Source organism: Macrotis lagotis, chromosome 4 (genome assembly GCF_037893015.1).
Source record: "Macrotis lagotis isolate mMagLag1 chromosome 4, bilby.v1.9.chrom.fasta, whole genome shotgun sequence".
In the NCBI taxonomy this organism is placed as follows: Eukaryota; Metazoa; Chordata; class Mammalia; order Peramelemorphia; family Peramelidae; genus Macrotis; species Macrotis lagotis.
Genome location: NC_133661.1, coordinates 192,578,640 through 192,604,145, shown reverse-complemented (window position 1 = coordinate 192,604,145; position 25,506 = coordinate 192,578,640). Strand labels below are relative to the sequence as shown.

At 35.0% G+C, this 25,506-nt stretch overlaps 1 protein-coding gene across 2 annotated transcripts in view; it reads right to left on the bottom strand.

Moving 5' to 3' along the window:
* Window positions 1–25,506, bottom strand: part of LOC141521988 (formin-1-like) — a 402,521-nt gene that overhangs the window by 116,451 nt on the left and 260,564 nt on the right. For both annotated transcript variants that reach the window (XM_074235036.1, XM_074235035.1), the window contains 5 exons: window positions 22,157–22,245; window positions 14,660–14,789; window positions 12,690–12,836; window positions 10,371–10,430; window positions 5,226–5,346 (listed from right to left, as the gene is read on the bottom strand). In XM_074235036.1, the coding sequence (XP_074091137.1) occupies window positions 5,226–5,346; window positions 10,371–10,430; window positions 12,690–12,836; window positions 14,660–14,789; window positions 22,157–22,245 (547 nt within the window). The remainder of the gene's footprint in view (window positions 1–5,225; window positions 5,347–10,370; window positions 10,431–12,689; window positions 12,837–14,659; window positions 14,790–22,156; window positions 22,246–25,506) is intronic.

Below are 25,506 nucleotides of genomic sequence, written 5' to 3'. Positions count from 1 at the left end.
TTTTTTCCCTGGGACTAAAAAGAAATCAGGGAAACCAGGAGACAGAAAAGAGGAGGGAAAGCAAGGGAAGCAAGTCAGTGAAAATATATTGTCAGGAGATGGATTGTGTCAGGAACAACGAGGTTTAGAGAGCATGGAGAGGAATAAGATACAAGAATCCTGGAAAGGTAGTATGGGGATAGGTTAAGAAGGGCAGATCAGGAAGTAATAGGGCGTCCCAAGAGTATATTGAATGGGGAGAAGCTAGAAAGACCAATTGGACTGCTGAATCTTGAGCTAGTGATCTTTTTACTATCAAGCCAAAACCTATGCTAATTTAAAAACCATAATCATTTAATTAGTTAAAAAGCACTTATTAAGCATTTGCTACACTCCAGGCAGGATCAGCAAGGTGGCATAATGAATAGAGCACTGGGCTTAGAATCAGGAAGACTTTTCTTCCTGAGTTCAAATCCAGCCTCAGAAACCCTGTTGTCTTCATTTCCTCATCGATAAAATAAAGAAGGAAATGGCAAAACACTCCAGTATCTTTGTCAAGAAAATTCTAAATGGGGTCACAAAGAGTTGGACATAACTGAAAAGATTCAACAACACTAATAAATTATTCCAGACACTAGCAAAGTATTTCAGTAGAAATTAAGTGAAAGATTCTAACGCGGGGTTTTTACAAATTGCCAATCCCCGAGAACAAAGAACCTTAGTAGAGATATGTATTCACAGTACATTTCTACTGCTTCAGTAGTTTGTTTAGAACTGTTTGCTCAAATAGTCAGACTAATTGATATACTGGGGTTTCTGAAAAGGTAAATAATTTTAGGTGCACACTGAAAAATAAACAGCGCTTCAAAGAAATGTTCTGTGATACATTTGAGAGTTTTTTTTCAGTTGAAGCAAAGATGTGATTCATTTTGACCATCATCTCAATTTTGCTTTATCACTTTTATTTTCTTTCTATTACTATAAGACTACATTTGGATTGCATAAATGACATATTTTGGGGAAAATTATAGCTTGTATATAGAAAAATATAGTATCTTAAAGATACAGAATCTTGTTATCCAACTTTAAGGTTGTCCAAGGAGGGACTTCAAAGGTCATTGAAAGGGATAGTTGAAATTTCCATAGAAATACAATCATATATATATATATATATATGTATATATACATACATATATATATATGTATATATATATATATAGAGAGAGAGATAGATAGATAGATATATATGAATTCTCCAATCTGAAAAGATGAAGTTGGAAGCAGGAGGTAAAAATATATAAAATTCTGGATAACGTGAATAAGATTCCATGACTTTCCCATAAATGTGAGAAATCAGACCCAAATATTTATAATTGGCACATAAGAAAGGAAGTGGTTCAGACCAGTGTGAAGAAGTATCTAGAGAACATGTCAACATACTTAGTCTAACCCATCCTAGAATAAGAAAATGTATAATCCTATGCCATGAATGAGACTTTCAATCAGAAAGGTTTTTAAGACTGATAGTCCATGATGTGCTCATTGATTATTGAAGCAATAATTATTCGGCTTTATTTATTAACTCATTCTTTCTCAAGGCAGGATCTGAAACTGACTAATTTCCTAGTCTGCCCCTAGTTTCATGCTTTAAACACAAAGGGCTCTCAATATATTGTTGTCTGATTTAGAAATATTTTTTTCTAAGATAACTATTTTGAGTATGCTGACTTTTCTGGGCTCTTCTGGGTAGTTTGCTCTATGTGTGCCAATAAACAATGCTTGTTTCTCTGAAGTCATTTATTAAATCTGTCATTTACACAGCCAAAATGAATTTCTCATCAGCCAGAATAAAATACCACTGTAAAACTCTGCTAAACAAATGTGAAGTTTTTTTTTTTTGGGGGGGGTGTTGACTGGCTTCCAAGTTGCCCACAGTCACATTGATGTTATTTTTTTAATGTATAAAGGTACTAAAATCCATAGAATAACTGTACTGACCCAATTCTTTTATAATTATAACAAATCCTGTATAGGAAACATGAGAGAGAGAGAGAGAGAGAGAGAGAGAGAGAGAGAGAGAGAGAGAGAGAGAGAGAGAGAGAGAGAGAGAGAGAGAGTTTATGTAACAGAAAACTGGATTTTAGTCTCAGCTCTTTTAGTCTATGTTTTCAAACTCCCTTCTAAAGGGATTTCAAAATAATGGCCAAAGGACGAATTTCTAAATTCTTACAATATAAAACTCCAAAGACATTGGGGAGGGGGAAATGCATGTTTAGGCAGCTGTCCCATATTGGATGGGAGTAAAGTGGCATAAGGAAATAACTTCAGGCATGATAGGGACCTTCATAGACAAAGTTTATACCTAATCTTACCTGGGTTTATTTTTTTAACATATGGCAACTGTGGTAGTAGCTATAAATTCCTCTTAGTGCTTCCTTGTCATTTAGTACTTCATTGTATATTTGTCTACTTTTGAAAAAAGTTTTACATTAATACATGTCATATTTATCTTCATTGTTTTATGTTATATATATATGTTTTATTTTTAGATAATCTTCTCTCCCTCCCTTCATTTCCCAAATTAGATATTAGATTTTAATCTAAGGATGCAGTGATTTCCTTTGATTTCTTTTTCATCTTCTCACAAAAACTACTCAAGACTGCATATAATGAGAACTCAGCAAATGTGCAGAGGATCCCAGGATTTGGAGTTAGTCAAATCTGTTTAATACGTTTTAGTGTGCAAAGCCCAAGAAATCATTTAGTTCAATGACCTTCTTTTAGAAAGGAGGAAATTGAATACTGACAAAGTAAAGTGACTTGTTCAAGGTCATATAAACAGTAAATAGAAAGCTTGTGATTTCAACCCAAGTTATCTGACTCCAAATTTAAGACTTTTCCCACTGTCTACCTCATTTTTCTCAACTCTAAACATAAGTATAAAACTTGTACCTACCCACTAGGTTTAGATAATTTTGTAAAACATTTTATAAACCTTAAAGCACTATATAAATGCTTATTATCTGTATTATTGACACTTTGACATAGAAATGAACATTGACAAAATCTATCTTTGACTTATGTCTGAATACCAGTGAAGTTCAGATTAAATCCTATTGCTAAAGTGCAATATTTACTCCAGTTAATGCTGCTCGAATTATTTACTTCTAAAGGACTGTGCCTGCCTAGAGAATTAGGCCTGGTACTTCTTGGGATTTTCTAATCACATCTGGTTTAGCTTTAGATATTTTCTGGGGTTTTGCCAGCAGCCACGACACTTTAATGGCTACAATAAACCTCAGAACCTCATCAAATCTTTGCTGTATGTGTGAAAATTATGTCCTCTTCAATTATACATTTAATCTGAGCTCAAGTCGAGGTCTTATTGATGGGGAGCTTAAACCTGAGAGGGAAAGTTAGATTAAACAAACCTACCATGACTTTGACCAGTCTACCCAGATGTTGGGGGAAAAAATTCATTAGAGAATTGATGATTCATATTTTCTTTAAATATTTACTGGGTATCTTTTTACTTATAAAAAGAAAACAATGGCATCTCTAAAGATTCACAGGGAAATTTTGTTTAAGATCTCAATGTATGTAGTACAGAGGTATACACTGGTTTTAACAAGTCTTTTTTAATGTTTAAAATCCTTTGGTATATCCCTATACAAAAAAGAAAAACAATGTAAGCAACTTCTCTAACTTTTTCGGTGAGATCACTAAACTGGAGCTGGAGGGCCCCCATCATTTCCTTACAATCAAACTAAGAAAAGTGTCAGCCAGTCAATAAGTGAGTCTTAACTAGACCTCTGTGTTTCCCTGGAGGAAACAAAATAAATCAAAGTAGGGAGTTCGAGTGGAAACTACCACCTTCCTACTTTCTTCCCTGGCACCCTCCTGCTTCTGACTTTGTAATTTATCATCAGAATCATAGGGATGTCAAAGTGAGGCAGCAGAGTCAGGAAGACTGAACTAGGCAGCCCCGGATGGCAAGTTAGAGAAGAGGAAAGATCAAACGGAGATCAGGTTTCCACACAAAGGACTACATGAGAGGGCAGGCCAAGGGTTTTACAGGGGCCAAGAGATGAGAAGAGATAGAGCACTCTTGGATGGCTCTATTGAATAAACAAGCACTGATCTTGCCCTACCATTGCTGACCTTTGCACTGTCTTGAAGGTAGATTCAACCATTGCAAAGGGGAAGGATAAATTGCTATATGATGGCTTTCTCTGTTTTACTACAATAAGAAATTGAGCTGTAAGGTCAGCTTGGAAGAAGACAACACATGCCATCAAGTCTTAAGGAATTGGGAAGGGAAGTGCAAAATGACCACAAGTTCCTGTATTACATTTCTAAATGAATTGCCCATTTAGTCAAATTCTCTCCTCCAACTATATCAAAAGAGGAAGGAACCCACATGTTTCTTTAATAAAATTTACAAGATATAAGTATTTGCTTGTCACCACCTCACTTATTTAAACAAGTTTTATGCCTAAAGTAAAAATAAATGGCTATTTCTGCATCTTGTATATGATTAATCCCTAATTTATTTAAAGTTTCAAGCTGTGAGTAGTCAAAGAGTTAAATTTCTGAGTTTCTTCTTACAATAAACATTTTTTGAAATGTTTATTTTATATCTTAGCGTAAAAATATTCCTAACCGAAGTTTTTCATTTCCTCAAACTCCTCCTTTGGCATATGGAGCTCCATTTCCACATTAACACTATTCCCAAGTACTCCTTACAGCATCTCCGTTGTACTTATACCAGCACTAAGACATGTTTATATTCTTAGGCAAAAGGATGTCTCCACAATTAAAACACAAGTCTCTGGAAATACCATAGGAAAATTTCTGCCTAAAGAAAGCATATTTTCACCTTAAAAAAAAGAAAATTGGGGAGGGGGTCCTACATTTTATGCTGAATTATTTCAAAATCTGAAATAATCATAAATAGAGTGTGTAAAAAATATGTTTGGCTACCTGTGTTTTTTCATAATATTCTACCTCACACACATATATCAAGTTTGAACATTTACATATGTTTGAATTTAGAAAAGGTGTACAGTTAAAGAACAAGCTAAAAATCTTTCAAACCTATTACATTAAAAAAAGATGAATGGAAATTTTTATAAGGATTGTGGAATGCTGTGATAACCATACATCAATGTATCCCAATCAGTAAACTTCTGTGTCTAAAAACATGCTCTCAGTTATTATCATAAAAATGGAAAAGTGTCCATTACCTTCCAGTTGCCTCTTCAGTTTTCTCAAGTCTTTAATGAGGTCTTCAAATTTGACTTGGGCAGCCAGAAAGAAATCCTGTGGTTCAGGGAGAGGAAAAATACTTTTCTCTGTTCCTGCCTCCTAAAAACAAAATTGCATACACAGGGAGACAATAAATAAAGCATAATCCTCTAGCATTACTTGTATGTATAATTTCTAAGTGATGATACTTATTTAAAAAAAGATGTCTTGTTTAGTGATAGAATAATCACCATAATGCTTTACCCTTTCTAGATATCACTATCACTATGTTCTTTCTCTGTCTACTTTACTTTCTTCCAGAATATGATTTTGATCTTGGTTTTGCAAACCTACAGACATGGATTGGATCTTTTTATGCCTGGTGAATCAAAAAAAGAAAATATTAGGCTTAGGGATAGTGAATCAGGTATCTGATCGCAGCTCAGATTTAAAATTTGAGTTCTTCATGCTGATAATTAAACAAACTATAGTAGAATCTTAAATAGGTTGTATAGAAAATCACAGATAGATTAAAGTCATGAAGTTAGTTGTCTGGTTACAGTGAATTCTGAAATATTCAGTAGTCTTTCTTCTACAGGTCTACCAATAACTTCCTCACATGTTGGATGTTCCATTATGATATAAAATTCTAATTAGGTAATTTGTATGTTTGTATCAAAATAAATGAAAAGCTTTTTCAAATGTTATTGGACTCATCCAAAGAAAAGCTGACTGAAGTCAAATGTAGATAGATTTTTCACTAACTTTATAAAATTCTTTATATTCAAAGATGACTCTGAACAGAGGAACAAAGGTGAGAAACATTTTGAGAGGCTACTATCTCAGGTATTTTGTGAAAGCGATCTTCTGTATTACAAAAAAAAGGTGATTCTCATCTGTCCTTTCCTTATGACAAACCCTGTCTTTTCCTCTTCTGATCAAATTGACCAAAAACTTATGTCTTCATTGTTCAAATAGGGTGTTGACATTTCACAATTCAATCCAAGAAAGGCTCTGCTTTCTAAAAGAATACCCATTTAGGAACCCCATTTCATTTTATTCTCCATTTTCAGTTACTTGAAACTTTATGAAAAGACTTAGTCACACAAGATACTCTGCACTGGTAGAATTGGTTCTTAACCAACAAATCATTTACCTTGAAATTATCATTCAAGAACCACACTATCTTGTAACTATCAAGTAATAGAGGAGGAAAGTTTTATATTGTTCTTCAATTCAATTACTTATCTGTTTTAAGTCTCAATTTTTTTCATGATTTTGGGGTTTTTTTTTGTGGCAGCCCTACAATTATTATTGTAGCTAGCTGCCATGATAGATAGGGTGCAGGCCCTAAAGTCAGAAAGATTCACATTCCTGAGTTCAGATCTGGTCTAAGATGCTTTCGCTGTTTGACCTGGGCAAGTCACTTAACCCTGCTTTGCCTCTCAGTTTCCTGATCAGTTGAAAAAGTATCTTTGCCAAGAAAACTCTAAAATGGGGTCATGAATAATTGGATATGACTGAAAACGACTAAACATTTATTTTTTTTTTTAAGTTTTTGCAAAGCAATGGGATTAAGCTAGGTAATTATTAAGTGTCTGAGGCTGGATTTGAATTCAGGTACTCCTGACTCCAGGGCTGGTGCTCTATGCACTGTGCCACCTAGCCACCCCTACATTTATTATTATTATTATTATTACTGTTAATAATAGTAATTTCCTCTCATAGGACCTTTTATGTCTTATCATGGTAAAGAGGTGGTTCTCACTTCTCAAATCCTAAACCAACTAAATATGAGTGAGCTCTGAGAGACTCTGTTAAGACATAGAAGGTCTAGTAATGGTTTGGATATTTGTCACTTAAGGTTGAATAGATAAGTACAAAGAAACATTTCATCATCAGGAATCAGATTCCTAAAATTTTTTTTTTTTTGCTGTAGCAATTTTTTTCACTAAGGTTGAGGATAGAAGGTATCAACAATGATGAAATAGCATATCCATAGTGATGAAATCACAAACCATTTATTTATTTTGGAGAATTAATGTTAGGATAATATTGAATAAGCCACTTAACTTGGAATTGAGGAAATCTATCTGATTTGGCCAAGTTATTTAATCTCTCTTAAACTCATTTTCCTCATTTGTAAAATGAGGGAACTGGACTTGATGGTCTCCCATATTCCTTCAGGCTCTAAATATTTGATTTTATGATTTATTTATTTTAGGAATAGCTGGAAGAAAGATTAATATCTATCATTTATATAACTCTTTAAGGTTTTCAATATGTTTTATAAGTATTAACTTATTTGATCCTCACAACTACTTTGGGAAATAAATGGTATTATGAAACACATATTACAGATGAGCAAACAGAGGTTAAGTAACTGGATCTGTGTCATAGAACTGGTAAGTATCTGAGACTGGATTGATTTCAGATCTTCCTGATTCTAGGGTCAGTGTTCAGTTCACTGAACCACCTAGTTGCTTCAATTTTCCTGAAAGAAGAGGAAATGTGGAATAACATGAAGTATATAGCTCTAACTGAAATGCTCATCAAACAGCTCCATAATTCTCTATACTCTGAGACTTCCTACACATTTTTCAACTCAAGCAACATTTAACAAGATAAAACAGCACTAAGTAAATCAATTTATTAGCAGTTCTTATGAAAATACTTCCACCTGAGAGCATCCATAAAGAGTGTTTCTATCAAGAGAGAGAATGCTCATGTGCTAGTGAGATCACCTTCAACTAGAATTAAAAAGACATGGAACCAGTTAGCTTCTAACTAAAGCCCAATGTGCCCAAATTATTTGAGCTTTTGAGGAGGGGAAACAGGGCAGAGCTCATAAATAATTTTTTTGCCAATCATAGAAATAATTACCTATGCTTACAAGTGAGACACAAATATCCAATGCACTTAATAATACATATACTCAAATTTGAAATATCTGCACAATTTGGGGTAGTTAGGTGATGCAGTAGATAGAACACCAGCCCTGGAACCAGGAGGATTTGAGTTCAAATGTGACCACAAAACCTTGGGCAAGTCACTTAACCCCACTGTCTTGTACAAACCAAAAAGAAAAAGAAAAAATATCTGCACAATAAAGATCAATAAATCACCACAGAAAAATGGATTCTTTCACACTTTGGATTGGACTTTTCCTTATTTGAATATGATCTTAAATTTTTTTCTAAGGAATGTGCTTCCTTGAATTCAGTTCCACTCACCAATAGCTTAGTTTGCTTTGTAAAAACTTTTATTCCCAAATTATTTGTCTCAGTTAATAGAGTCACAAATATATCAATCAATTTGCTCTCCAAACCAGACAAACCTGACATTAGACCCTGTCTCTCCTAACAACTTTCAGGATAACTCTTAGTTACAGAGAGACTTCACATTCAAGCTTGAAATATGAAAAGATCTATGAACCACTTCTAAATTGCCCTTGACTAGTCTCAAGTTCTTCTGTTTACCTTTTGTCCTCCAGCAAATCTCAAGCCTATATATTTTTTTAGGTTTGTTTTATTTTTTTGCAAAGCAATGGGGTTAAGTGGCTTGCCCAAGGCCACACAGCTAGGTAATTATTAAGTGTCTGAGGCCAAATTTGAATTCAGATCCTCTTGACTACAGGGCCAGTGCTCTATGCACTGTGCCACCTAGCTGCCCAATTCCTATAGTTTTTACTGGCTTATTACAAATTATGTAATCACTTTAAAAGATAAATTCAAATGTCTAATTTTGTTCTTTTTCCCTCTCTGGGTATTTGAACCCTATCTCCTGTTAGATAGACTGAAGGTCTCCTGAGGGCAGAAACTATGCTGTGTTTCCCAATTTCACCAGATCTAGAACAACAAGGTGATCCAGGAACCCCAGGGTGTCGTCAAGACACTTTTAGGTGCTCCTTGATGTCAAAACCATTTTCTTTTTTTTCTTTCCAAAACCATTTTCACAAAAATACAAAGACACTTTAATTTCTAATAAATAAAAATTGATAAATAAAACCTACAATTAAAAAAACTCTTTAAGCTCCTTCAAATAATTTTTAAGAGTGTAAGGGGGTCTTGGAACTAAAAAGTTTAAGATCCTTTAGAATAGAACAGTGATTGGGTAGGCAGTCAGGTGGAACGATAGAGAGAATTGTTTTGGAAGTCTAAAAGAATTGAGTTCAATGCTTCTGGAACTTGCTAAGTATGTGGTCCTTAACTTTGTTCAGCCTTATTTTTCTTATCTGTAAAATGGGGATAATAACACATAATTCACAGGGTTGTTGTGGGGATCAAATGAAATTTTATATATATATATATATATATATATATATATATATATATATATAATAAATTCTTTGTAAGTGTTATTGTTCAATTATGTCCAACTCTTTATGTCACTGTGGACCAAACTGCCTATGAGATTTTCTTGGCAAAGATTCTGGAGTGGATTTCCATTTCCCTATCCAGCAAATTTAGGCAAATAGAAAAGTTAAGTACCAGGATCACACAATTAGTAAGTATGATCACATGTGAACTCGGGTCTTTCTGTTTCCAGGCACTCTACCCACTGAGCCATCTAGCTGCTCCTTATAAGTATTTGCTTTGATTATGATTATAAATGGATAATGAAATAGTATGGTTATCAATATTTTCCTGGAGTATTTTTCCACTTAAGCTACTACATTTCTTGAAAACCTCCATCACCATTTGTTCCTTTTTGCAAAGAAGAGCTGAACATGTAAAACTGAAATTAGGTGATCATTTTCAGACAACTTTTCTTTTTAATTGGGAAACCAAACTGAATAAGGCAGCTAGACTTGGCATGTTATAGTCCTTGGGGTGACAAAACAATTGGATATAAATGAGCAAATGAACAACAAGAAAGTATTAAAATGTTTGACCCTCAAACCAGTCACATACAAGTAGCAAGGATAAAAGGTCTGGCATTAAAAATAGCTTAGTTTTTTAACATTTGGGTAGATGCTACAACAATCTGTTTTAGAAGTATGACTTTTTCTAACTCCATCTATATTTTTCTAGAGAATAATCCTGAATAGAGTAGAGAGAGGTATGAGGATATTTGGTCACATCTGTTTTTCTGGAAAAGCATCACTGAAAACATCATATTCTTTTGCAATTTGTTGTGCTTACCGAGTCATAATGGCGCAGATAATATTTCACAACATAGTCTACTAGATTAATCCCATTATCCTAAAAAAACAAAAGAAAAATAGTTATTCTCACTTTCAAATTCATTTAAAATCATTTGATTTATATGTTTCCATATATTAAGAAGAATGAGAACTAACTCACAAATTGACATACCATATTCTCTTTTTTCCCTCAAGCCTTTCCATCTGTACTATTGAATTAACCTTATCCCTGATAGGAGGTATTGTAGAAATGAAGATAATGATGTTTCTCCTTCTTTCTCAAAGAAGACCATGACATCAGGGAGATGATGCCTTGACAAACAATGAATCAGATTTGAGGGGGGGGGCTGTGCTAAGGCCCCGCCTCACTTTCTCCTCTAGAACCATTTGAGTCCCGTGGCCAAATGTGGATCAGGACGACTGGAGATGGGCCTGGATGTGAGGTAATCAGGGTTAAGTAACTTGCCCAAGGTCACACAGCTAGTCAAGTGTCTGAGGCTGGATTCAAACTCCCATCCTCCTGACTCCAAGGCCAGTGCTTTATCCACTGCACCATCTATCTGTCCCTTAACCATGATCACAAATACTATTTTAATTATAGGATTTAGAGACTGAAGGGATCAGAGACCATCTTGTTCAAGCTTCCCATTTTATAGATGAGGAAAAATGAAGTCTAGAGAGGAAAGAAGATGATGAGAGAAAGAAAAAATTCCGCATTATGAATAAATATATCATTACTGAATACAATGATATAAGAGAAATTGGACTTAAAGGAAAAACTTGGATTCAGGGTTAAGTAACTTGCCCAAGGTCACACAGCTAGTCAAGTGTCTGAGGCTGGATTCAAACTCCCATCCTCCTGACTGTTTGACCCTTGGCAAAGTCATGATCCCCCTGAGGCTCAGGTTCCTTATCTATAACTGGAGGGGAGTGAAGTTATGGGCTATCTAAGGTGTCTTCAGGTTCTAAAATTTTTATATATATACTGTTCTCTGGGGCAATGATTAAATAGACACAAAGTATTCCCATTGTGGCAGTAGACAGATACTGTTTTTGGAGTCAGGAAGACCCAAATTCAAAGGCAGCTTCAGACTCCAGAAGTATGACCCTGGGCAAGATTACTTCGATTTCCTTATCTGTAAAATGAGGATAATGATAGTACCTACTTCCCAGAGTTTTTGTGAAGATTAAATGGAATAATAGAGTACCTGGCAAACGAGTATTATATAAATGTTTTTTAAATTAATTGATGAATTTATTATGCCATGAATTGAGAGGGAATAGAAAAGAGAAAAGGAAACCCAAGAAGAATAGAAAAATTTTCTATTCCATCCTACCCCCAAACTCTCAACTTTTCCATTTCTACAAAGAGGAGGAGAGAGGAGCAGAGGCACAACGTAGGGGTGCTCGTAATGGCGTGAAAAAAAGGCTTAAAAGGAACACCATGACATTTTACGACCCTGGGAGGCCAGAGGAGAGCAGGCCCTCCCACAAGGCAGCCTTTGTGTCCTGTTCACATGGGTCTAATTCTAATTTGCCTGTGTGCCTTCCCTCACCTCCCCCCAAACCCTATGGGACTCCAAGGTATAGGATGGTGACTCCTAAAGAACCAACTCTGCAGGGGTGTGGAGCCAACTGATAATCAGGCCCAGGGTCTTTGACAGTAGGTAGACTCCAGCCCAATTGTTGCAGGGAGCTAAAAGGCAATTCAAATGCACAGTCATAATGATGATTCCTCATTGCTGCCATTCAGGAAAGAATTGATTACACATAGCCAACTCCAGGCTCCACTTGGCTGGTGCTTCACATGATAGATGGGAGGATGGGTTATTTGTTTCACATCCTTCTCATTGCTTCTGAAACTCAGCTCTCATTTAAAGCAACTGATATATAGAATTAAAGTAGTGCCAGACTCCTCCATGGAGAGTCTGACAGGAAAAACTACCTTGTTTAGGAAAAAAAAAAAGAAAGCAAAGGTAAGGGGAAAAAAATTATGAAGTACATGAATCTTTACAGATAAGTCAAAAAGAATAATGAATAGTTCAAAATAAATTATTTAAATTAAAGGAGTAGAAGAAGCAATGTGACATACTGACTAGAGAGTGAGACTTGGCTCAAGAAGACCGGGGTTCAAGTCTCTGTCACATATTGACTTTGTGATGCTGAGCAAGTAACTCAGGTTATATACATATATGTTGTGTGTGTGTGTGGAGAGGATGCTAATTTTTATTAGTATGGGGAGTTTTCTTACTCAAGTGTTCCTAATTAAATAGTTAGAGAGAAAATGCCTTATGTCCAGAATGAAGAGATACTTAACCCGACTTTTGACATCCTTGAGTTTCGGCAGGATTTCCAAGCTATATCCATCTGCCTGACCCCGAGTTCTATTTCCTCCATTCATATAGTTCCCAAAAGCCAGAATCAAGGCTAAAATATCCTTTACGCTTTTCATGTCTAGCAAGCCCTGTGAAAGCAAATATCAAATGATAATGCAGATGTGTGACAGTAGGCAATAAGATTGTCAGTGGTTTAAAAACACATTTTCCCTAATCATCTTCCCCAGAAATGTTCATAAAAATTACTTTCCATTCATCAAATTAATTATAAGCATTGCATATTTTACACTATTAAAGAATAATTGGAGTAACCATGGTTTCTTTGAACCTTCTGAGGCTTAAAAACAAAACAACCTTTAAAAGTCTATTTTTTTAAAGTTTGACATATTTAGACTTATTCCTAAATGATTTAAGTTTGGAAAGGAACTTTAATGCCACTTAAGAATCTTTTTAGAAGACAGGCAATTTATATACATGTAACAGTTCAGGTATAGTCAGTATAGTACACAGTAAGACTTTTTTTTCCCTCTCCTTGCTCAATAAGAATAAAGTTTAGAGGATAGCCACTCTGAAAGCAACCTAAGGCTATGCACTGGGATTTACTATGTGCTTGCTGATGAGTCCATAAACTTTTACAATTTAAACTGTTCAAGCTTTCCTTCAGATCCCCATCTCATTTTGGTTTTCTTCTTATTCTTGTTACTCAAATGAAAAAAATTCAAGAGAACTTATTTCTTCCGTATGGTCTTAGATGGATAAAAATCCATTTCAGTGCAAAGATGAAATTTTTTCTTTAAATTACCTTCATTTTTTCCTCTTGTTAAGGTGGTATGAAGGGAGTTCATTATAGTATAATATTTATTGTTTCTTTATTGAAAACATCTAATATTGGGATTAAAAAATCCCAAATCTATGACTACTTGAGGGTTGATTAAGTATCAAATCATTCATGGAAAATATTGTTCTTATGAAAATGGATCTTTGAAAGAAAATGGGGAAATGAAACCATTTAAGCCTTGTACTGAATCCCCAAAGTGTTTTAACATGTGTGATATGCTACGCCTATGACTATATTGGGCCTCTTGTAATAGAAAGAGTATTGCCCCAATTGGTAACATTCATCTGGAGTCTCTCCTTACCTCTATTGCCACCCAAGTTAGCTTATTGAATGCCTATATCAAGAGCCTTGATCATATAAAATGCCTACAACAGGTTCAAAGATATCTTTGTAGTCAAGAAATAGTCAAGAAAAATTATTGATATGCTCTTCAGAATCCCAGTGTATAGCCTTAGATTGCTTTCAGAGTGTCTGTCCTCTTAATTTTATACTTATTGAGAAAAGAGCAAAGTCTTAGTGTTTCTACTAGACTCATTTACTCATTTAATTATATACCCATTTACTCATTAATTTATTTGCCTTTTAATTCTTTAGGATCCATTTTATTTTCCAAACCAGATTAACCCCAGGTGACCAGTTTTTTAGATCCAATGCCAAGATATTTCTTCATTCAAACTACTCAGGAGATATTCTACCTCAGAATATAAAAGAGGATCAGAAGAGAATGTGTACAAAATGGTTTTCATTATGTATAAAACACAAATAAAAGCTATATGCCAATTATTACTATCGTTATTATTATTATTATTATTATTATTATTACCATTACTGTTATCATTGAAGTCAAATGACTTGCTAGAATTGTGATAAAATTTTAATATGATTGACTCTGAAGAGCCAATTTGTACATCCAGAGGCATATGGAGCGCATAGATGTTCTCTTCTCCCCACGTCACTCCCACCTCAAAACAAAGGTAAAAAAATAATGAAATCCCTTCTTTCCTGGCCTTTGAAAAAGCAGAATCCTATGACTGAAAAATGCCCTCTTTGGAGGGCATTTTTATCTATCCCCTCAGTCTTTGAGTATCACATTAAGTTAGGTAATGAACTCACCTTTGAAGCTCGTGTAATGATCTCTACCTTTCGATGAACAGAAGTAATGCCTTCAGAAAAAACAGATCTGAAGATTATGCACTGGGTACGTTCAGCAAAATTTGGAATCTGGGCTAACTCATATAAGAATCTGTGGAAATGAGAATGAATTATATACACAAAGATTATTCAGAAAAATTAAATGACAGAAATAAAATGGAAAGGCGCTAATCTCTTAGTTTTCTTTATTTGAGGAAGAGCTATTTCATATGAATTTAAGTATATTGAATCCAACACAAACAAAAGATGTTGGATTATACAATCCTAAAGACTGGCAAAAGTCCTACCACATGGCAGAAATGAGTTTGCAACTAGAAATTGACATACAAGGTTTCTAGCCAATTTCTTGCTTGATAAGTGACATAGTAGTCAACAATGAAATAAGAAGATTTGAGTTTAGATCTGACTTCAGATAATTAGTTATCAGCTGTGTGACTCTGAACAAGTCACTTAGTCATCTGCTTCAGTTTCTCCATCTGTTAAATGGATATAAAGAGAGCACCTACTTCCCAAGATTATGGTAAGGACAAAATGAGATATTTGTAAATATCCTTTGAAAAGCTTAATTATAGAAATGTTATTTATAAATGTTTCAAATACAACTTTTTTTTGCATTTTAGATCCAGCCTCTATTTAAAAAAAGTTAGCTTACTTAATGGCGTTTCTCTGAAGATGTGTATATGTATGTATTTTACATATATATATATATATATATATACACACATACATATATATGTCTTTATTATTAGGTAGCAAGCAAAATCTGTGATGGTAGTGACCATGTCTTATTTACCTTTTCAACTTTTCTTACATCTCTCTCTCCATATATATGTATGTATATACATATATATATATATATATATATATATTCAAGAATACACACACACATATATACATAATATATATAAATATATATAATATATATATATATATATATATATATATATTCAAGAGAGAATAGTAATCATGTCTAATGTATTTTCTCCAATGCCCAGAATAGTATTCTGAGTAGGCACATAATAAACTGAATTGATCTTAAACATTTTAGGACCAGAAAAGTCATTACCTAAAGCCATGATCACAGGTTTTATCATATTTGGCTTGTTCCAAAAGAGTAAACATCAGTACAAGGTGCTTATTTTTTTTAAGTATCTGAAATTATGCATGGTAATCCCTTCTTCAAAATATCCATTCTAGTTGCATTTCTAAAGTTAAGTGACATACAGAGATCAGGACCAGGAAAAAGCAAGTAGACTTTATAGAGCAGTGATTTGAAAGAACTGGATTCTTGACCTAACTCTGTTACCATGTGATATTAAATGAATGTCACTTCTCTAGACCTTGTCTCCCCATCTTTAAAGTTAGGATGCAGATTGGATTAATACAGTTAGATTTGGAGCCAGAAGATTGGATTCAAAATCTGATTCTGCTACTTATATGATCTTGAGTCACTTAACCTCTCTTGGTCTAAGTTTGCCCATCTGTGAAATGAGGAGGTTGGACTATTTGTTCTCTAATGTTACTTCCAGACTTAAATCTATAACAAAGCAGATATTGGGTGGCAGGGAGGAAAGAATTTGGACTTGGAGTTGGGAAGATCTGAGTTCAAATGTTGTCTTTGATGTTACTAACTTTGTAACCTTGGGCAAGTCACTTTGCTGTCAGAATCAAATGAGATAACATATATAAAGTACTCTAAAATTGTAGTCCTAATTATTATATTATTGTATTAATTATTCATTAGTATGAAGGTCCCTTTTAACAATATATAATCTTCTATGATTTAGAGTAGTGGTCTATGTTGATTAAATTATTTGATAATTGCTCAGTCCTTCACTTCACGCTATATATGTTGTCAAAGTGTAAAAAAGTACAAATAACAAATCCCAACAACAGTTAAATATAGTGACTAATCTACACAGTAATTCACTGTTTGAGTTCAGGCATTATGGTTTTTTGCAGACTTTGACTGGAATAACTTGACAAGTTCTTTAGGTCAACAATCAGAGAAAGGTGCATAAATTAATATGAATGGAAACAGCTGTCCATGACCTCAGCAAAGGAGGGAATTCATGCACTCAGCTATTAATTTGATTTTGGATTTGAGATGATGACTAACTGGTATTTGGTAGGTCTTAATGGATCCATAGCGCCCATTTCCTTGAGATTTCTGCAGTCTGACATAAAGAACACTTTTACACAGGAGCAAAATTGGAAAGCTTTTTATTTCTGTATCCAAAGAAGTTTATTTGGCTCACCCTTTAAGATTCCTCTATTTCTGCAGATATTTGCACTTTAATAAACTTCTAATAATCAACTGCTTTTCCATACTTAGCCCTCCATTCATGTAGAAATTTTTCCTTTGAGACATTAATTGCTTCAACAAAGGGAGTCTATAAGAGGAAAGGAGTCCTTCAAAATTCTAATAACCTCTGGCCATTAGATTGACTGGGAAGGAAAATGTGGTGGGAAAGGAAAATAATCAATAATAGGGCTTCTTAAGATTACTGGATTTAAAGCTGGAAAGGAGCTTAAAAATCTTTTATGATAACCCATTCTTTTATAGTTGACAAGTTGAGACCCCAAAAGTGATCAAATCTTGTCCTCTTCCCTTATCTTCAAGGATCCAATTCCTTCCTGAAAACTGAGTCTCTGATTACACAAATGGATCTCATCTAAAACCTTAACTTGCTTAACTAAAACTTAACTACTACAAAGCAAATGACTTTTTATGAGGCCCATACCATATATCTTCAGATAAATATGGTGATTCTGTGGTGTTTCCTCTCACAAATATTAATTGAACCTTACGCTGACTAATTATCAATACTTACTCTACCAATCCAACTATTCCATACCCCCATTTTATCTCTTTTCAGATGAGATCATTGGAGGCGGTGAGAACATTTATTTACCCTATTGCTACACAGGGCAGTATCTATGTTAATGTCTGCCACTATGATTCAGGGATTATATGGAAATTTATCCCTCTGGATGCAAATCTGCATACAGGGGAAAAAAACCCACAGTGAAGTTACCTTGTTCTTCATCACCTGAATCATTTTCTACTCTTTCTCAAAAGTAGTTCCAAGTCCTTTCTTCATAGCAGGGTTCTTAAATTGGGGTGTATGAGCTATTTTGGGCAGGTAAGTGTTGCAGTATACAGACCATAAGGGCTTAAAGTAAAAAAAAAGTTAAATACTGTCATAGACATATACTAACTTTGTGACCATGAGCAAGTTCCTTAATCTCTTTGTACCTCAATTTCCTCATCTATAAAATGAGGATAATAATAGTACCTACTTCATAAGGTTCTTTTAAGCTAATGTATATAAGGAGCTTTGAAAAACCTTAAAACACTATATAAATGCTGGCTATTATTATTTATCATCATTTTGATATTAACTTGAATAACTTTTTTTAATAGCAATCCTTTTATATTTTAAAAAATAGTATTCTGAGAAGGATTCCATAGGATTCATTAGACTATCAACTAACTCAATGACATAAGATTGTATTCTCTGTCATCAGGATTTTTACCCTATCAGGGAATTTGTAACAACTGAAAGATGCCTTTGATTTCATCAAAATAATTACAAAGAAAGAGACTTTTCAACATAACCACAGTGCAATGTGTATAAAGGAAAATTTCTAAATTTTTCTGGGAATTTTCTACTGGGTCTGTATACATAGAATGGACTAATACTTGCTATCTGAACTGACCACATGTATAAAGGAGAGATTTAGGCACATTCAAATTAACTTTGATTAGCACTATGAGAAATAGGTTAGCATGAAATAACTAAACACTATCTTCTTAAGACATCCCCTCCTATCTCCAGCTGTTTTCTCTCTATCCGTAGCTACATTCTTATAGTTAGTGATACTAGGGTAGTTTTCTAGCTCTTCACGCCCATTGAAACTTCACAAGTTTGACAATATAAAGCTATGTTATATTAAAAGATGGAGGTTTCACTGCATTTATCTTGTCATGTAAACTGTATCATTCAGTATCTTGTTTCTGAAATCATAACAAGGAATGCCAATCTAACATTTGAATGGAGCTTTGCTGTTTACAATCTAAGTGGTAGAACCAGACAAGAACTAAGGCTATATCTCTGAATAGTATTTCAAAGCAATCTGGACAAGTTTCTATGATACTAAACCAGATTAAAGTGAGTAAAGTCCTAGGGCTGTAGCTCCCTTCCCTTTGAGTGGAAAAGGGGCAAAATGTGCTAAAGTGTTGGTTTTTCAACTAGGTTATAAACTCCTTGAGGCTACTATTTATTATTCTGTATATGGACAATCCAAACTGACTTTCACAATGTAGGCAATCGGTAAATGCTTTTTGATAAATTGAACTTTGTGTAGTCTACCCTTGCATCTCTGGGTCAATTATTTCACTTTTCATTTCACAGATGATACAAATACAGTGTTTCTCTTTTTAAATAATGAACACATTTACACTCTGAACACTGGGGCTTTTCTAGCTTGAGTTTACTAGAAAGTATATTAGCTTAGAACAAGTACATTTAAGTTCCTAACATTCTCAGTCCTGCTCTTAGATTCAAATAGACATCCTCTGACTAGAAATCTAGATTTTCCCCCACCCTAATAAGTCACATGTAAAGGGAAAAATGGTATATGTATTTTATAATTTACAAAGTGCTATATAAATGTGAGAAATTATTTTTTCTCTCATTTCCCCCTATTTTTGAAAAAGATTTTGCTTCACTCTGAAAATCCAAAAGGTGTTCTAAAAGTTACCTGACTTATATGAAACAATATGGCAGCAGTTACCAGAATGATAAGAATAATGGGTAACTGTCAACTTGTTTTTAAAGGGCTAGTCATCAGTTTATGGTTGTATATCTAAGGGCTCCTTTTAATCAGTATGGAGCAAAGACACCCCAAATCCCTCATCTGTTTAATTTTATCACACAAGTGGCTTTCAGTCTTGCCCCAAGTAGACAACTGCTATTCTACAAATGTTTTTCCAATTCTGGGACTGGGATGGAATAAAGCTGATGAGGTGAGTGATGAGGCCAATCTCCCCTTGCTATGATTTACAGGACTGGCACCACAATACTTGAAGGAAATTGCAATGTTGGAACTCAGTAAATGATTCATATTTTCCAGTATGTAAAACATACTTATAGTCAACTCAGTAAGAGTTGAAGAGCAAATAGTTTGCCAGAAAGCCAAACTCTGGCAAACCTCAAACACACACAACACTGTGCAGGAGGTCGAAAGGAAAGGTAAAATTTTTTCAAGTCTGATGTCTCTCCTTCTTCTCTCCTTCCAGCAACTCAACTTATGTACACCCATCCTGCCAGAAACAACAAAAGTGTCTGGTTTGCTGTCAATGATGGTCATAGATGTTCTGAGTAACCATTATGTTCAAAACCCATTAGATTAGAAATCTCCTCTCCCAATACCTCAACATGACAGTTGTAGGGGCAATCATTATTAGGCTAGGAGTTATCATTATACCTAAATTCCATAATCCCACATCTTGGCATATGGAATAATTTTGGAAAGAGGACCAGATTGAAAATGAAAATGAAAGACTTCTGGCAGTAGAGATATCAGAAACAGTAGTATAGAGTCAAAGGAGAGATAAGTGAAAGTACCCCTCCCCCAGTTACCTAATAACTATTTGCTCATTGTTTACAATATAAATCATAACTATAACTCCAGGGAAATATGCTTCTTCACAACTTAGCATTTATAAGAAACTGTGAAGTTTGCAAAGTATTTTATAATTATCTTACTTGAGTTTTACAATAGTCCTATGAATTAGATGCTATTATTATCCTTACTTTACAAATGAAGAAACAGAGATAGGCAAAGATTAAGTTTATTGCCTAGGATTACAAAACTCATATTTCTCTAAGGTCACATTTGAATTCAGATCTTGATTCCCCAACATTCTATCCACTGAGTATAAAATAAAAATGGCCCTGCTGATTATGGGCAGCAAGTTTCTTTCCAAGTGTCTCAGTAGGCAATTGCCTACATGGTGTGATTTGAGGAGATTGCCTTCCCTAAACATCTCTCCCCAGATATCTCAAATTTTCCATGATCTGAAATTCCCACCATTAGCTATTTCATAGTCAACCATTAACACTTTTGTGAGACTTAGCTAAAAAGAGAGCATGGTGTGAGAAGAAATTAGACACATAACAGGAAAGAGTAGGTGGACTGAGTATTGGAAGCCAGGGAAGACAATGAGGAAGGCATGTCTAGACTATAGGACACTGTGAATGAGGATACAATACTACAGTAAAAGACCCTATACTGAGAACCTTAGCAAAGGAAAAGGAAGGAGATAGCAAAAAGACAAGGGAAAGAGCTGGACATGGTCTTCATCTGCATCTCAGTTTTCTGAGCACTCTTCTATCTAAATTCCTGGGATCATGGCACAAAGCCTCCAGAGCACATACAAGGGATCCAAAGGCATCTCAGGGACATAATTCAAGCCTAGAAATCCCACCATCACTCACAGGTATCTGGGCTAGATCCAGCCACCCTAGAGATCTTGAGCAGAGTATGTCAGGGAGGTTGGAGTGAAATATCTCAAAGTTCAGTAGTAAATATTCAAGGACTCCAATCATATTAAAGAATTCTATGGATACTCAGTTCTGTTTCCCTAGAATCCTTCCTGATGCTAACTTGTGACTAAGAGGCCAAGAGGTTCATCACTTTTCTCTACTGTTTTCTTGTTTATTTGAGACTGGGTTTGATTTGAACAACTTAAGTCAATAGAACCTTGAAGGATCCCAGAAAGATCTTCCTACAGCTATTACCTGCATGAACAGGGTGAGTGGAGGGGTGGGTGGGGGCATGCAAATTGACACTGAATCACAATTGAGAACAAAAATGAGTAAGAATTGGAAAATACAAAGAGAAGTTTGAAAGTTTTGTGTGGGAGGGGGGAAAAAAGACAAAACCAAACCAAAAATAACAAAGAGTTATCAGCTAGAAAAAAATCTGGAAGCAAAATGTGATCTGGCCTTATTTATTGGAGGAAATATTTCAGAAAATAATAACCATATTTAATTCTGGGACTCAGATGCTGCTTCTTCCTAGAATAGGCAAGTAGTCAGACTATGTTATCTTCCTCAGTTACTCTTAGCAGGAATGTTTAGTCTAGGAGGAATTAGTAAGTTACTAAAACTAGGGGAGAGGAGTGAGGATGTATGCAGCAGCTTAAATCTTGATACTGAATTTCCTGGCATCTGAGGTTATTTTTGTGCCAGTGCAACAGATCACTCTAACAATTATACTGCGTTCTAACAGACAACAAGAGTTGGATTTTGTTTTTCAAAACTGAGGAACCAGGGAGGCATGATGGTGTGATGGTAGGATGGAGGAGAGGGACAGCAATCCCTACTTTGGCTCTAGTCTTAACAGTCTCCCCTTCCATTCAAGAAAGTAACATTAACATTTCCTTACTGTTCAGGTTTGTCCAATAGTTTAAGGTCCTCTTCTTTGGAGGTTTCATAATGTTTCCTTATTTTTATCAGTTCATCCTTCTGGGCTCTCTGCGATGAAAAAACAAAATGGAAGAAATGAAAGGTTATCTTACAGAATCATACTCTCAGAATGAGAAGAGATCTCAGAGATCATTTGTTCCAACACAAACAAATTGACAGTTTGTATGGCTAGTCAAGCTGGTAGATACGAATGTCTTTACATGTGGATCTCCTTCCCTGAACTGAAAGAGATTTAGGCAGCTGGTTTTAAGCCAAAGTATCAGAGAGGAAAAGGTTCAGAGGCTGAGCAGTCAATGGTAGGTATCAGATGTATAGACTGTATAGACAGATACTTATACCTCCAGTTTAGAAGCTCAGAAGCACACATCAGCCCCCCCCCCCCAATTTACATGCAACACATATTATAGGTATATGGTCCCTGGTTTTCTTCAGTGATTCTGTTTTGGCACTTAATATTTCAAGGATGAAAAAAATGGAAAAGAATGATAGATCAGGAGTCATAATGTCTCAGTTGAAGTCCTGGTTTTAGCATTTATTAACTGTGTGATTTGGGCAAGTCACAACCTCTCCAAATTTTAGTTAAGTCGTCTTTACAAAGAGGGTAGTAATAATGTACTACCAACACTGCAAAGAGTTATATAGTGAGGAAGTGTACTTTGTAAACTTTAAGATATTATATAAATGTGAATTTTTACTGTGTTTTCAGTTTTTAAACTGTTCATCTTTCCTTTGTGATGCAGAAGTTATGTCATATCTGACATAATCAGGGCACAAACACTTTCTAGTACTTTATGGTGGAGAATTTTTCTAATCATTTTGTTTATTATCAGGTGCAAATTAAAAAAAACTATTCATCCTATTCATTTTCTTTTTTTGAGTGACAGGACTAACAAAATTTACACTTAATTATAAACTGTTTCATTTGGAGTATAACTAGAATAACATAGGGAACTTGTACATTTCTATCACTAAAGCAGATCAGATCTCACCTATAATTGAGTACCCAAGTCTTAGGAAATTTCCTGAGGAAGTTTAAATGATTCACCCAGGATCCCAAAGCCAATAAGTTCCAGAGGTGAGATTTGAAACTGAGCTTATGGGGGCAGCTAGGTAGCACAGTGTATATAACACCAGCCCTGGAGTCAGGAGGACCTGACTTCAAATCCGACCTTAGACACATAATAATTGCCTAGCTGTGTGGGCAAGTCACTCTTAACCCCATTGCCTTTAATAAATTAAAATTAATAAATTTAAAAAAGTTAAAAAAAGAAACTGACCTTAAGTCCAGCCAGGGTGCCTCTTAATTTATCCATTATACCATGCTGCAGGCTTATATGAGCAGGAAATAATTCATGTGTGTGTGTGTGTGTGTGTGTGTGCACATGCACACACATGTATTATCTTTCTAAATACATTATGAAATCCTTAAGGGCAGAAGTCAAGACTTGTACTTCTTGTTATGTTCTACAGCATCGCACAGAATGTGAGAATTCAGTTTGGAGAATTCAATGGAATAATTTTCTGAGTCAAGAATCACCTCATAGCTGACAGATCTCAAGTCATTTTGAGAGGCTTGGCTTCCAGGTGACCATTTGGTGACTGCTTTTCTTTTATAATCTCCCTAATGCAGAAGATCCACTCACAAGAATGTGTCTGGGTGTTTGCTCAGGCTCTCCTGGAAATTCTTCTCACCTGACTTGGATGATAACAATTATTTTCTATTTATATGCCAAATAATATCACCCTATAGGTTTTCAAGTCTTTTAACTTCCCAGAGTACTTTCATATCCATCACATCATCTTGCCCTCCTTAACACCTCTAGGATTAAGTGATTGTATAGTTATTGAGTCTGAAATGACTCAATGTCCTGCCTAATTCTTAGTGATCTTAGTTGGGATTTTTTTTTAGGTTTTTTTCAAGGCAATGGGGTTAAGTGGCTTGCCCAAGGCCACACAGCTAGGTAATTATTAAGTGTCTGAGGTCGCATTTGAACCCAGGTACTCCTGACTCCAAGGCCGGAGCTCTATCCACTGCGCCATCTAGCTGCCCCGGGATTTTCTTGATAAACATACCAGAGTTGTTTACCATTTCCTTCTCAGCTCATTTTACAGATGAGGAAAGATTTTACAGATTTAGGAAACTAACATATTTGCTAGAAAAGATCAGAAGTCAAATTTGAACTCAGGTCTTCCTGACTCTAGGCCAGGCACTCTATCCATTGCCCTGGGATTAAGTAGTGAGATAGTATTACTATTCCTCAAATGAAACCACTCAGGCACATGGAGATTAAGGGATTTACCCAAGAAAACACATTATTGTTAGAGAAAGAGTTAGTGCTAGCACCCAGGTCTCCTGGGTCTCCCAACAGCTTGCTTTTCCCATTAGATTGAAGTGTCTATGAAAGGCAGCTACAAACTTGATCTCACCTTCTACCCCAGCTTCACAATATAAATGAAGACTGATAGCCTGAGTACCACAACAGAGATTTAGGTGATTCTATTCTTATTATCATTTCAGTCTTTAGTTATTTTCCCGCTAATTAATGCTTTTAGTGGAATGTGACAATCAAAAAATACCAAGAGATGTAGTTTCTGAATAATTTAATCATTTTATTAATATAACCAGCATGTTTACTAATTAAAGGAGGGTCATTTGGCCATCTCTCTCTCTCTCTCTCTCTCTCTCTCTCTCTCTCTCTCTCTCTGTATGTATATATATATATTATATATATATATATAATATATATATATATTATATATATATATATTTTTTTTTTTTTTTTGCAAGGCCATGGGGTTGGCCATCTCTCTTAGACTAAAGACAAACATGATGGCAGGCTCACAGTTTATAGGCTCTTTGAAGAGTAGGTGTTCCTGAGGGGTACCAATCAACTCTTATTGGTTAACTAAATGAGGGTCACCCACATTTTGGTCAAAGAGACATTAATTTCCATATGAACTGACAGACAAAGGAGAAAATCAATACTTCTCTAGACCTGTCTGAGGAAATACAATGAGAAGGAATGTGCCCATTATTCCAAATTTAGAGAGTTTCTTTTACTCTGTTTAGATTTTAATCAGGGCAGATCTTTAAGAGATTTCCCACACTGGTTGGTTTCTGGAAGAGGAAGGGGAAAATCCTTGGTTCTAATACATTAATTAGTTTTTAAATGCAAGAGAGAAATACTTATTTCTCACAGGAGAATGGTATAATTCTGTGTACAGATAAAGCTTAAGGACATTTTTCAGGTTCCCAGGTGAAAGAGGTTATGTCTAAAAGTTAATACTACTCTCTTATCTTTTTTTGGG